Source organism: Mustela nivalis, assembly GCF_964662115.1.
Source record: "Mustela nivalis genome assembly, chromosome: 7".
In the NCBI taxonomy this organism is placed as follows: Eukaryota; Metazoa; Chordata; class Mammalia; order Carnivora; family Mustelidae; genus Mustela; species Mustela nivalis.
Window position 1 is genome coordinate 128,408,125 of NC_139026.1, and position 14,436 is coordinate 128,422,560.

Below are 14,436 nucleotides of genomic sequence, written 5' to 3' on the forward strand. Positions count from 1 at the left end.
TCTAGACTTTCTGATTAAAAAAAAAAGCTACCATGTACATTGTACAATTAAAATTACCAATGAATGCCAATGTCCTAGTTCTTTAAATTGATTAATAAGTAAAATAGGCAGGCACTAATTCTAAATCATCACAAATGTAGTATAATACCAAGTGTAGTGTAAATTTCCAGAACATTCTATTAATATCTTCCTTTCCTTAGGCCATTATACAAGCACACCAGGAAGTTGCAATTTTGAAATAACTTCAGGAAACTGGACAACAGCCTGCAGTCTTACTCAGGACTCTGAAGATGACTTGGACTGGGTCATTGGCACCAGAATTCCTGCTGAAACATTGAGCCCAGACTTGGATCACACCCCAGGTAAGTCTAACAGAGATCCCCAGGCCAAGTAATGCACCCCTGGAAATCTGCCCTCACCATTTGAGTGAATATCAGATGACATTCCTTGTGTGTGTGTGTGGGCAGAGCTCAATAGTCTTCATGAAAAGAGAGTGAGTCCTTTGTAACCTCTGAATTATTGACTAGACCCAGAACTGACATTGCTACAGCAAGGAAATCCATGACTCCTGTTTTAAGAGACTCACAGGTTTTATCTACTCAAAAAGTAAGGGACATTCAGATGAATGCCTGCCGTAGGCAGAAGTTAACAATGGGAGGAGTTCTCTTGTGGCCCCAGTAGCCAGCAGCTGGCCACCAGTGTTGTTCCAGTCCCTCTGATGTGTAGGGGCTGAGACATAAAAGGTAAGTGGTGATGGAAGGAATGGACATCAACAAACTCTTGACAGGGTTTGCCTTCTTCCTCCTTGTTATTTGAGGTTAAAGGAATCCTTAATGCTCTGCCAGGTAATAGGATCAGAGCAGAAGTAAGCTTATATTCTCATTTACTTTTACCCAGAAGTCTTGCCTACTCTGTATGCCCCCCCACCTTGGAATCTAACTTTTGTTAGGGATAAAAAAAATAATCATTTTAGAGACAACTATTCTTAGGGATAAAATTTGTCTACATTTTCTTAGGGATAAAATCTAGCTTTTCTTAGGGATTAAAAAAAAAAAACTGAGGTATTTGTGATGGTTACTTTTACATGTCAGCTTGGGGGGGGTGGTCTTTGGATGAGGTTAGAGTTTAAATCAGTGAATGTTGAGAAGATTACCCTCCATAATGTGGGAAAGGGGTGTGGGGCTCATCCAATCAGTTGAAAGCCCAAATGGAACAAAAAAGGACTGGCCTCCCTGAGCAGGAAGTAATTAATTCCCCTCAGCGCTGCGTGCAGATGTCATGGGTTCAGTTGACTTTCCTGGTCTTCAGCCCGCCAGCCCACACTGTGGATCCGGGGGCTTGCCAGCCTCTTTGATCACATGAGCCAATTCCGTATGGTAAATGTCTTTCTGGATTCATATACATTTTATTGGTTCTGCTTCTCTGGAGAACTCTAATACACTATCACTCAAAACAATTGAAGCATAGGCACAATGATAAAGGACAAGATTATAATGGAATTAATTAAAATGACGCTTTAAAGGAAAAATATGCAAGATTGTCTCAGCCATTCTATGACTAGCAAAAAGAGAAGAATACTTGTATTATTTATATATTCAGGCAGATTGAAAACTTTACGACGTTCCATTACAGCCTACAAGTTCATTTTTGCTTGACATTTGGCCCGCATTTCAATTCCAAATTGAATATTCTTACTTCATTTGACCTGCCAGATTGTATTTCCTCTTCCTCACCAAGTGTGGTTTTTGGGTGTTTTGTTTGTTTAGTTTTTTTAAAGCATGAAGTTAGTGTACACTAGATGATAAGTTAATGGAACAGGATAGGCCATCAGGACACTGAGGTTGGTAATTAGGATTTAATACAAAACAGAGACCAGTTCAGTGGGGGAAAAAGATAGTCTTTTTCAGTATGGAGTTGGCATATCTGGGTACATAGCTAAAAGAAAATGACTTTTTTTGTGTATTTTACTTTTCTGTATTTTATAGACAGAAATATATTTGGATGAATTAAAGACTTAAATGCAACAAGTAAAAACAATAAAACTCTTGCAAGAAAACAGAGGGTGAATCATGGGTAATGTAAAGACAGAATCTCACTTCCAAAAGACCAGAAGCCACAAAAGAAAAGATGATGGTGAAAAATTATAGCTGTAGGGGCGCCTGGGTGGCTCAGTGGGTTAAAGCCTCTGTCTTCCACTCAGGTCATGATTCCAGGGTCCTGGGATCAAGCCCCACGTTGGGCTCTCTCCTCCATGGAGAGCCTGCTTCCTCCTCTCTCTCTGTCTGCCTGCCTATTTGCCTACTTGTGATTGCTGTCAAATAAATAAATAAATAAAATCTTAAAAAAAAATTATAGCTGTGGCCTAAAAATTTCATAAACAAAATCAACAGGAAAACAATAGGTTAGAAAAATTTTTGTGTGTCAATTACAAGTTGGATACATATAGATAACTCTTATAGACTTAATGGAGATGAAAATTTTAACAACCAGAAAAGATCTGCATAACTCATTCACAGGTGATTGCATTCAAATAATCAACAAAAATATCAAATGATGCTCAAGTCCTCAAGTTATCAGAAAAATACAAATCAAAATAAAAAGATGGGGAAAGGTTTTTAAAAACTACCATTGGATGGCAGAGAAATGGAGAAACAGGTGGCCAGAGAAGGATACTCCTGCTTCTCTGGGAAATTTTCCATTCTGGAAAGCATTCTGACCATATAGAAATAAAAAGATCACCACATAAGCACATGTATATAAGGATATTTACCTCAACATTGTTTGTAGTTGAAAATAATCGGAAATAAAATGAATGTCCCTCATTCATACCATCATTTATTTGTTCCCTCATTCATTCAAGAATTGGCCTGTTGAATGCTAGGTACTGTTCTAGGTGCTGGGGATACGTTAGTGAGGAAAACTCAACTGCCCCAGTGCAGTCCACATTCTAGAAGGAGGGAAAAGCTAACTGATTCAACATGGTAAGGAAATAAAGTATGGGGTCCGTTAGAAGTTGAGTGGAGTAAGAAGTAGGATTGAGAAGGCATGTGGACGGTTGTGAGTGTTACAGCTGGGGAAGGATCACAGTTTCTAGGCTGGTCAGTTAGGCTGTGGTGGGAAAATGCCATTCAAAAAAGACTTGAAGGACATGACTAGTGAGCCATTTGGATTCCTGAGTCAAGAGTATTGTGGTCAGAGGAACAGCCAGTGCCAAATGCCCTGAGATCCGAGTATGCCTGGGGTGTGTGCCCCAGGCTACAGTTGATGTTTTAGGTGACCTAATGAGTTACGGTGGTACGTCCTGTGCACTGTATGATATTTGCCGGTTTTCCTGGCCTCTAGTCACTAGATACCCTCTAGCTCCATCTGTTACAAAATATTTTTAACATGATATTCTGCTTTTTGGATATAACATAATTTATAAAAACTATCTAGTGGTAAACTCTTAAATTATTTCCTAACAATTTCACTTATAGTAAACATCACAATAGTGAAAATACATTTAGATGAAATTTTGGTTTTTTTTTTTTTTTTTACTTTTATGATAGTTCCTGAGGATAAATACTTTCTCTTTCTTGAGAACTTTTGAGAAATAATCCAGTTTTCATTTTTGCTGCTAAGATCGCAACAGTCCCATTTAGATACAATGTCTGTGAGGTCTCCTGATAACATCTGCAGAAATCTTTCCTTAAGACAGAATTTGGAAACCGGGGAGGACATCTGCTAGTATAATGCTTCTAAGGGTACAAAAGTTTCAGAGGCTCAGTCTAGGAAAAGATAAAAGTATAATCAGCAGACGTGGGAAATGTTCTGTGCATTGCTCAGAGAGACAAACATGAATGATCAATTGATACCTTTTAATGGAACAATTAAAGACTATTAATGGCTGCTTTTATTTTCTTTTTTGAACTTTTATAAGTTGTGTGAGTTCATGAAAGGCCACCTGAAAAGTTTTGAATCTGGTCATTATGCCATATTGTACACAAGTAATGTTGTCCACAGATAAAGAAAAGTAATCATTCTGACAGAATACTTTATTATCCTCCTTGTTAATCACTACTTGAGACAGTGTATTTTTACAGAGCACTTGCTTCAAAGCAGCCCGATTAGATCATCCTTGATACACTAATGTGGCTCACTGAACTTGTGTAGGCCTCCCTGAAACAATGGGCCACTAAATAAAGGACATTAATTAATTTGGACCCCCTGGGAAAAACAAAATTCTTTACGAGAAGGCCAACTGATTCAAGGAGGCTACGGTCTATTTCTAAACATCTCAACGTTGCTGTTAATTAAAACTGTATTTATGGATCTTTTCACTTATTGTCACCAAGATGAAGCATTAGACCCTTAAGGAGGATGTTTTCAATGCTCATCACAGGCCTGTTTATGAGCCTTTTTGGAGCCATTGTGGAAGCTGTGGAGGAAAACTACAGACATTAATCCACTCTCGTGTGCACATGAATAGTGTTTAGGCTTAGTATATACAGGCTTTAATGGCAAGAGTGACATTTGGGTAACACAAACTAATGAAGGTATAAAACAAAAGCTGCCGTCTCTCTCTCTCTCTGTCTCTCTTTTTTTTTCCCCCCTTTCTTCACAACTTTATTTTCTTTTTTGTGGTATAATTGACCATATCCACAATTAAATTCTAAAATTGGGAAAGATAAGAGTCATCTTTTTGCTGTTTTTAAATTCCCTCCAGCATTGAAGACGGAAAGGCACTTGATAATACTTGTGTAGGTCTCGTGTTACTTGTCTGTGTCCTTCTGTGTTTATTAACAGGAAAATATTTTGGATTAATTAATGCAACAAGCACTTCCTGAGTGCCTAGTAAATACACAGTGTGTTGGTAACTAAGGGTGTGAGTTAAGGAGATGTTTGTAAAGTAACTGGAATGAAATACACTGCCTGATGTAAGGCACAGGAAGTTACTATTGTGCAATTGTATATTCACAACACAAGGTCAAAAAATATTCTAAAACTATCTTAGTGATACTAATGCTCTAATGTATATAGTGACAATTTAAAGTACTAGGTGTTCAACAGATAAAACTTAATTGATAACGTGGGTTGACAGAGCCACAGGCAGATGATAATGGTACTTCTTTTTGAGTAGATGGGGCAGGTACTATTATTACTCCCACAGGTGAGGAACCAGAAAAGCTGAATGACTTGTCTAAGCCTGTATAAAGAATAACAAAGCCAGAACTGAACCCCTGGTGTATGAGCCTAACCCAAGCCCACTCCAGGACCTCCCAGGAGCAGGCTTTGTCCTTAATGTGTATTCACTATTGTGTTGGATCTTATAGAGAGAGTGTGAGGTTGTAATTTAGGAGTTAACCTTAGATACTTTTGTAAATCATGAATCTCCTTCCTCTCTATCTGGGGCCACTTAACTTCTCTTTCAGTCTGGGGGATATTACCATCTCACTCTGGTCTCTAATAGAGTAGAGGGAGACCCTCATATTCATTCACTTGGGAGGTTGGGGCTTGGCCAAGGATATGGAGTTAGAGATACGGAAGCCAGCCTTCACTCACAGTTTACCAGAATGCTCACTCTGATCTGATCTTACTCATGTACACTCATGCACTCATACACATGAGAAAGATAATAATTGTACCGTAACACATTTTTTTTAAACCATCACGTTTAAAATCTGATCATTGGACCAGCAGTTTTTGAGATATTCCAGGAAGCAGGGGAGAGGCCAATCGGATCAGAATGAACGGATAAAACAGTAGAAATTCCAGCCCAGGGAAATATGGTTCACTGTAGGTCTTCCCAAGGAAGCTGTATAAATAGTCTAAAATCAAGGTAAAAATACTGTTATGGACAGGATTCTGTCTCTCTAAAATTTGTACGTTGAAGCCCTAACCCTCAGTGTGACGACATTCAGAGTTGGGACAGAAAGGTAATTCACGAAGTCTTAAGTGTGGGTCCTGAATCTAATGCTGATGTCCTTATAAAAAAAGGAAGGGACACCAGGGATGTGCACACACGCAAGAAAGACCCTGTGAGGAGACCAGGAGAAGCCCCTAAGCCGAGGAGAGAAGCCTCACGAAAAAACCCCTGCCAGCACCTCTTGGACAGAAATGAGAAAATCACCTTCTGTTGCTTAAGGCGCCCACTCTGTGGTATTTTGTTATGGCAGGTTGAACCGATTTATACAAATACCAGGAAAGATTGTGAAGAACTCTTCAGAGTAACTCACTGGAAACCAGCACTCAGATCACCCGGCAGAGCTGGGAACTTGGCCCCAGCCACGCATTTCCTCCCGTGACCACAGAAGGGCTTTTTCTCACAAACTAAAATCAGAGAGCTGCCGGGTACAGACAAGCAGACATCTGAGTGGGGAGAGATTATCGTGAGACAATTACAATCTAAGATAAAGGCACAGTCATGTGTGGAGTTACACTGGATCAACACTGTAAATATGCAGGGAAATAAAGATAACTCCATCCAAGAATTTAAAAAAAAAAAAAAAAAGCACTAAGGGGATTTTGGGGGGTTCAGTTAGCTGAGCATCTGACTCTTGATTTTGGCTCAGGTCATGATCTCGGGTTCAGCATGGAGTCTGCTTGAGATTCACTCTCTCCTCTCCCTCTGCCCCTGCCCTGCTTGCAGCACACACACACACACACACACTCTCTCTCTCTCTCTCTCAAATAAATAAATAAAATCCTAAAAAAAAAAAAAAAAAAAAAAAAAATTGGGGCATTACAGTTTGCCTGCCTGCTTACTTACTTAACCAAAGTAAATGGTTCTCAGACTTGGCTGCATATTAGAATTATCTGAAGAGTTAAAAAAAAAAAAATGCAAATTATCTGCCTCTACCCACTCAGATCCTGATTTAACTGGTTAATATTGTGGCCTGAGTATTAGGACGTTTAAGAATTCCTCAAGTGATTTTAGCATGTAGCTGAAGTTGCGAACTACGGGGAGGCCTACACCCCCAATGCACCTGTAGCACACCTACTTTTCATTCTCCCGAGGGACAAGCCTTCCAGGAAGATGGTTCTCTATAACAGCAGTGGAAATTCTCCCAAGTTGCCTACACTAAGCAATGAAAGCCTTCATTCAGAAGTTTCAATGCCTAACCAAGAGTCGGCAGGCAACCAAAGACAACCAATACCATGAAAGAGAGAAATGGGGATGTGAAAAGAGAACAATTGCCCCTGGAGGAGATGGATGGCTCGGTGTAGCGGACGTTCGTTATATTTTCTCCGTGCTCTTTAGAAGGCTGTATTTCATACTGAGCTGTAGAAGCCCCATCCGGGTGAGCTCGCCCAGCTTCTCATGGATTTAGGATGAAAGCCGCCAATCAGATACATGCCAGCAAGACCCATTATCTACCTCTCTTTACCCCAACATGCTCTATAGGACTATAACCATTTTTATGTGCAAAATGATACTAAAATATAGGAATGTATATATAATACCAATATAGTATTCCAACAATCTTATCTATACTTAATATTAATATATCTTAATATAAACTGTGTCCTATTGATCAAAAATTTAATTACAATAAGGAAATACAGTTATTTTTCATTATAAAATGCTAGTTATGAAAAAATTAATCCTAATCTTATAGAAATATATACTGATGTGGTTAAAGGAGATGTAATTGATATCCAGCATTACTTTCAAATTAGTGGTGTTAAGGAAGTAGGTGTTAAGACAGAGGAAACAAAACTGACCACTGTTGAACTTGTCGAAGCTAGGTCTTGGGTTGGGGGAAGTTCATTATGCTATTCTTTCTACTTTGGTAGAAGTGTGAAAGTTTCCAAAAACAAAATTGTTCCCTCAAGAGATGAGTGTGACTTACCCAAAGTGAAAAAACTGACAATATGATGTCTAGTGTGAAATAAGAACGGAGTAATCAGAAAACACCGAGAGAATTGTCAACAGGTAGAAGTTGAAGACAACAAAAATGATAATAACAGAAATAATATCTTCGCTAGATCCTCCAAGGACACAGAGATATATCAAAGGATTTAATTTATAAATCTGCCTTTTATCTAATCATTTACTAATACACTGGCATTTATTATGATACCAGTTCAGAAGAGATTTCTGTTTAAAATTGGATACCTTCTGGATACACTAAGAGGAGTTAATTCTTAATAAACCATAATAATAATAATTACATTAAAGTATGAGAAGAGTGTTAACAAGAAATGTGATTTGTGTGATGCTTCACCCATCACTTTAAAGATACATGTGACGAAATGGAAGATAAAATTATATGCATTGGCATGGTAAAAAAATGTTTTTCCCCCATTCATTCATTTCACAAATGATGAGTTCATTTTTTGCCAGCCACTATTTTAGGTATTTAGAATACTTGTAGGTCAGATCGGAGAAGGATCTCTGCCACCTCGTGGCTAATGTAACAGAAAGGGATAGAAAATCAGTGTCAAGCATTATAAATTAAAATAATGGGGGAGAAAGGAAACAGAGCAGTAAAAGAAGGATCAATCAGGAGAGGACCAGTGCGGGGTGGTGTAGGAATTATGGGGGTATGGGGAGGAAGTAAGTTAAGGAAATTTTCATGTGTAGCCACTAGAAGGAGGGGGCCTTGTGTTCCTGTTTTCAGTTTTATAAAGGGCTGAATGGATGTCAAACAGTCGCTCTTCTTATCCATTCACTCAAATCCAAACAAATAATTTTTTTCAGACAAAAGAAGGAGAAATTCCAGAGGGATCTAGAGAAAGGGAAGTAACAGCAGTTAAATATTTCCTAAGAGTCAGGCAGTGTAAAAGGTGATATAGATGTTATCTCATTTAATCTTTAAAACATTGTGACATGGAAGATGCTAAATTCTTAGAAAGGTTAAAAAATTTGATCAAGTCATGGGTATGACTGAGCTGGAGGATTTGAATATCAGACTGTGACTCAAAAGACTTTGTTCTATAGCCTACACTGTCCCATATAATAGCCAGTAGCTACACAAACTACTGAGCCCTTGAACTGTGGCTGGTGCAAGTTGAGATGTGCTATAAGAATAAAACACACATTGGACTTCGAAGATGTAGTATATATATATGTAGTATATATGTAGTGTGTGTGTGTGTGTGTGTGTGTATGTATATATATATATATATATATATATATATATATATATATAAAACAATTATTATTTATTTTTTTTAAACATATAATGTATTATTAGCCCCAGGGGTAGAGGTGTGTGAATCACCAGGTTTACACACTTCACAGCATTCACCATAGCACATACCCTCCCCAGTGTCCATAACCCCACCACCCTCTCACCCCGGCCACCCTCAGTTTGTTTTTTGAGATTAAGAGTCTCTTATGGTTTGTCTCCCTCCTGATCCCATCTTGTTTCATTTATTCTTTTCCTACCCCCCAAACCCCCCACACTGCATCTCCACTTCCTCATATCAGGGAGATCATATGATATCAACAATTATTTATATATTGAAATAACACTTTGGATTCATGGGTTAGATAAAATATATTACAAAATATATACAGAATAAAATAAATTACAAAAAATTCACCCATTTCTTTTTATTCTTTGAAATGTGACTACTGAAAATACTAAGACTACATAAATGGCCCACAGTATGTTTCTGTGAGACAGCCCTATTCTGTATTACACTGCCCACACCATAGAGAAGGCTTTTCTGTCTACAAAGGGAATAAAACACTAGAATCAACTAAAGAAATACTGGAAAGTGCCCATCTCTGGATCTGTTTAAAGATGTGCAGTCTCTTGGTTATGAATTCACACACTTCCAGCTGGGACCTCCAAAGATGATCTATTCACAGGTTCCAATCTGGTTTAAGTGGAAGGTACTTAGAAAGCAAAGCAGTAACAATTATAATAATTTAATCCAATTTATTATCTTCAGAATATTTCATTATGTATATTAACAAAGTGCATCCATTAAATAGTAACACACAGTCCTCTTATGATATTAGCAATTTTCATGTCCAAAAATAATGCTTTTTGGCATTATTGCTCAAATATGAGAGTATCTTCTTTCATAATTTTCAGGTCAATTATTCCATCATTTTACAAGTATCCAGGCATTATAGTTTCCCAAAAAGGAATTCACCAAACTCCTATGTATTTGTTGACTTTATTTCTCAGTAAAATAATGAACCATTAAACTTAATCCTTTCTGTCTTCTCAAAAACTTTTCTTTTTGTATTTCTAAGTATCCTTAAACTGCCTATTACTGTTATCATACTTTTTGCCTTTAAGCATCACAGTTTTCTTATCTTGAAAAAAAGAAATCTAACCTCAATTTCACTTCTAAGTACTATTGTTTTTTCTTATATTTCAAAGATGAGACAATACAAAAAAGTGTTTATACTCTCTACTACACTATATATGCTTTCTTTGGTTCCCTGCAGTTTATCTTCTGCAAAAATATTATTTCCTCAGCAAATAATTTTTGGCCGTCCACTCTGGGTCATGGATCTAAACACTTTAGTGACTCACATTTACCAAACATACCAGCTCTCATGGGGCTTAAGTACTAGCTCCTTTGAGGACTTTAGGATTTCGTAATTCTTCTTGCATTATTCTGATTCTTCTCATGTTGCACTTGGCACTACTGCTTAATGCGCAGCTTCCTGGAAGTTCTCACCTGCAGTGGACTGTGATATGTATTTCCTAATATGTGTCTTTGATGCTTTTTCTTTTTCCTTGTAAAACCCAATTGTGAATCTTACTCAGTATTCCTACTTTTACTATTTTAAATCTCTTCCTACACTTGTTGATTGCACAGAGTTTTCATTCTCTCAATGTTCAAACTTTGCTAATTTCTGCATACCTCTGGTCTCTATTTCCATGTTCTAATCTCACATTATCTGTTATCAGTGGGATAATTTCCAGTGTCTGCAAGTCACGTATCCAGACTCAAGCTTACCTTCCTTTCAGAAAGGATCTCCTCCTGCTGCCCCTAATATTTCTGTTATTGACATTATTGTTACTTAACACAAGTCTTTCTCAATTTCCAATTCATTGAACTCTTCATTCTCAATTTACATGTTTTTACTTGGCATTTTCACTTCTGTCATCACGTCACTGTTGGGCTCTTGTTGCCAGTGTCAAGAAAACTCATCACCAGTGCAAATACTCTCCTAAACCAGGCCGCTCTTCTCACTGACACAGGATGAATGTTTCAGGATGAGGACTATTAGTCCTGAAAATCATCAGAAGCTCTCCGTTGACTTTTAGGGTAGCATTAAGGGCTTTCTATATTCTTCCCCAAGTGACATTTCTGATTTTAATTCTCCTACAAACTCTTGTGTTCTTGTTCCTCAAATGTGCTCTGGGAGTTATAAATGTCATCTTTTGGTCATATCACTGTGTTAGCGTGGCTTGTAATTTTTTTATTGACAGTGGATACAGTGTACCAGGTAAAAGCAATCAAGGTAAAGAGGTCTTCGGTGTGAACTTTTCTGTCTATCCGGTAGGAAGTAAGGTCATTTACTATTTACTGTTGGCTGGATCTATAGGAGTCAGAAGGTTTTAATGTCTACTGGTGTCCCCCTCGGCTGCTCCCTTGTCTTTTGGTTTCCCTAGTGAATTTCTTTTTTTTTTTTTTTTAAAGATTTTATTTACTTATTTGACAGAACAAGAGAGTGTGCATACTGGCACAGGAAGGAGGGGCAGAGGGAGAGGGAGACTTCCCATAGAGCAGGGGGCCCGACGCAGGGCTCCATCCCAGGACCCCGTGATCATGATCTGAACCAAAAGCAGACACCTAACGGACTGAGCCCCCAGGCACCCCTCCCTAGTGACTCAGTAAGCTCTGAGAGAGGGCATCCTTTCCGCTGCAGCCCCCACTGGAATATAGGAGCCTGTGGATGGGGTGGGAAGGTGAAGAGGTGTTGAGTGTGAAAGTCAACGGCACTAGGAACCCTCCATAATCCTGTGATCTGTTACAATCTTTCAGTAAGCCTGTGCTCTTTTACTGTGCCCTTGACAAGTACTTCTCAGTTTTCCCTCTCTCTTAGGGGATAGGAATTCTAGACCTTTTTAAGAAAAATAGGCATACTTCAAAATGGCTACTTTTCCTCTCTCCCAGAAAGAAACAAAGGGGATTTTTCTCCCATCTTCACTGTGGGAACTTGGTAGGGCTTCTGGAAATAAGACTTTGGGGATGCCCTTAAGACTTGTCCCCATGGAGTTCCGATCTCCCGAGCTTCTCCATGCTGAGCCTCCGGCAGTCTGTTCATTGCGGTTTCCCTTTTCCTCACCCAGGGCCGGCTCCATCTGTGGTTCCTGCTCCTGCGGTTTTGCTCCAGTGAATTGTGATTCTCTGTATCTGCCTTCCTGTCTCCAGTGGTTTTCCCTGTGATGTCTACTCTAATTCTCTCATAGATATAAGAAGAGTTTTTGATTTTTTTTTTTTTTTAGTTTGGCTTTTTTTGTTGTAAAGATGAGGCTGTGCCTCTAAGCTTCTTACATGCTAGACTAGAAACCAGGAAGAACCTCTTAGTGATTTTTTAAGAATGAACTTTTGCCCCTCTAACCTACTTTCTTTGCCTATTACCATCTCCATTATATTCCTTAATATCTTAATATAATGATAGGTCTCTTATAAATTCTTTTCTTAGTCATCCAGTTTAAGTCATCTTTTATTAGATGAACTAGATGGCATTTACAGCCTATGTCAATATTTGGCATTAAAGGCTCACAATAACCCCAGTGAGCTGTATATTATTATTATTATTACCGCCCATCTGACAGAGGGTAGATATGAGACACCGTGAGGATTCAGTGATTTTCCCAAAGTCACAAAGCTTGTAAGTACCAGTAAGGTATGCTGGGTAGTCTGGCCTGTAATATGTCTTCTAAATAGTACGTACTGCTAGCTTTCATTGTCAGATTCTTTTGAGTATGTTTCATGTGTTCTGATCTATAACTTGTCTTTCTCCTTAATATCCAAATGCAAGACATGGCACCTTCCTTGTAGTAGTCATCCAGTCAATAACTTGTGATTGATTGTCTTTTTTTTTACTACTAGAATCATCTTTCGATCTATTTTTTTTAAAATTTCCAGGAGAGTAGCACTAATTTACACCTTTGTTCTAAGCACTTTACATGTAGTGTATCCTTTAATCTTTACCACAACCCCATGAGGTAAGGTACTGACTATAATTATCTCTTCATGCTTCTGATCCTGAGAATTTCCATAGGCTGCCCAAGGTCACATACCAAATAAGTGGTAATGTCAGGATTTGAATGGAAGCCAACAGCTCAGGTACCTGCAGGCTTAACCATAGGGCCAGCCAGCCCAAGGTTTCTGCTCATTACATATTCATTAAAATAACTGTTTTCTGTTTCAGTGAAAGGAAATTCTTCTGTTCTTGTTTGCTTTCCACACTCTTTCAGGTAAAATGGGTCTGAAATCTAAACAAAGTCAAAGTTCATACCATTTATCATTTAACTAAAGGATTTATGCTTTATTAGTTCTCCCTTCCTATATGACAAGGAAACAAGTTTTCTTTTTAATCTCATTTTGGCAAATAAAATCAAGTTACACAAATGCTATTAAGCAAATGCTTGTTTCTCTAGACATCTTGACAACAACACATAAAAGAGGTTCTTCAGCATTCCTGCATTATGAAGATTAAGAGAGTCAGAATCCTTTGTCTCCAGCTACATTCCTGAAAGTGCCAACAACTCCATTCATAAGGCACCTTCATGGGATTGAGGTATACTTATCCCTGAGCAAATTAAAATCTCTTAAAATAAGGTGACTATATCCCTACGATGAATAGATTGTGTTTTGGCGTGTCTCAGTGTTAAGCTTCATTTTTAGATCAGGTTAGTGATTACTGAAGGAAACAGTTCATAGCACCAAGATTTGGCAATAATAAATAGCCTTACAATGAGATACCCTGTTTTTTTCTTAATAAGTAATAATTATTCTTAAGAGGAGTAATGCCTGAAGAATAAACTGTTAGAAAAGGTAGAAATAAAGAAATGCCAAATCAATTCATTGTACAGCCTTTCAAAAAGCAAATAGAAGTGATGTAATGACAGACATTTTCATCAAATGCCATGAAAACATTTCATTTGACTTCAGAGGCACTGGATCTGTGGTTGCCATTTTGACAACTTTAAGGAAAACTTTTGTTCTCTCTCTGAGCATGTTTACATTTCACAGTCTTTAAAACTTGCAGACAGAAAGAGAATGAGGGCATTTCAGCTGATAATCATTGTGCCCCCTCCCCTTTCTTTGTAGAGCGAGGGACAGGCAGAAATTACAGAGGATGTGGACCCAAGCTAAGTAAGTCTAACTCTGAACAAGGGGGCATTTGCTATTTTGGAAGAGAGGCATATTGCATCACATTTTCAAAAACCATTAGGCAGCTTTATTTTATGAGCAAGGGGGAAAAAAACCAAAAAGACTAAAATTGCTTACAATTTAAAGCGGGAA

The 14,436-nt window shown here is 38.1% G+C and overlaps 1 protein-coding gene across 1 annotated transcript in view; it reads left to right on the forward strand.

Moving 5' to 3' along the window:
• The window catches only part of MALRD1 (MAM and LDL receptor class A domain containing 1), a gene marked incomplete at its 5' end in the record, with an annotated part of 779,396 nt that overhangs the window by 547,962 nt on the left and 216,998 nt on the right, over positions 1-14,436 (forward strand). Inside the window, one exon of the mRNA XM_082742491.1 lies at positions 201-362. Within this exon, the coding sequence (XP_082598617.1) occupies positions 201-362 (162 nt within the window). The remainder of the gene's footprint in view (positions 1-200; positions 363-14,436) is intronic.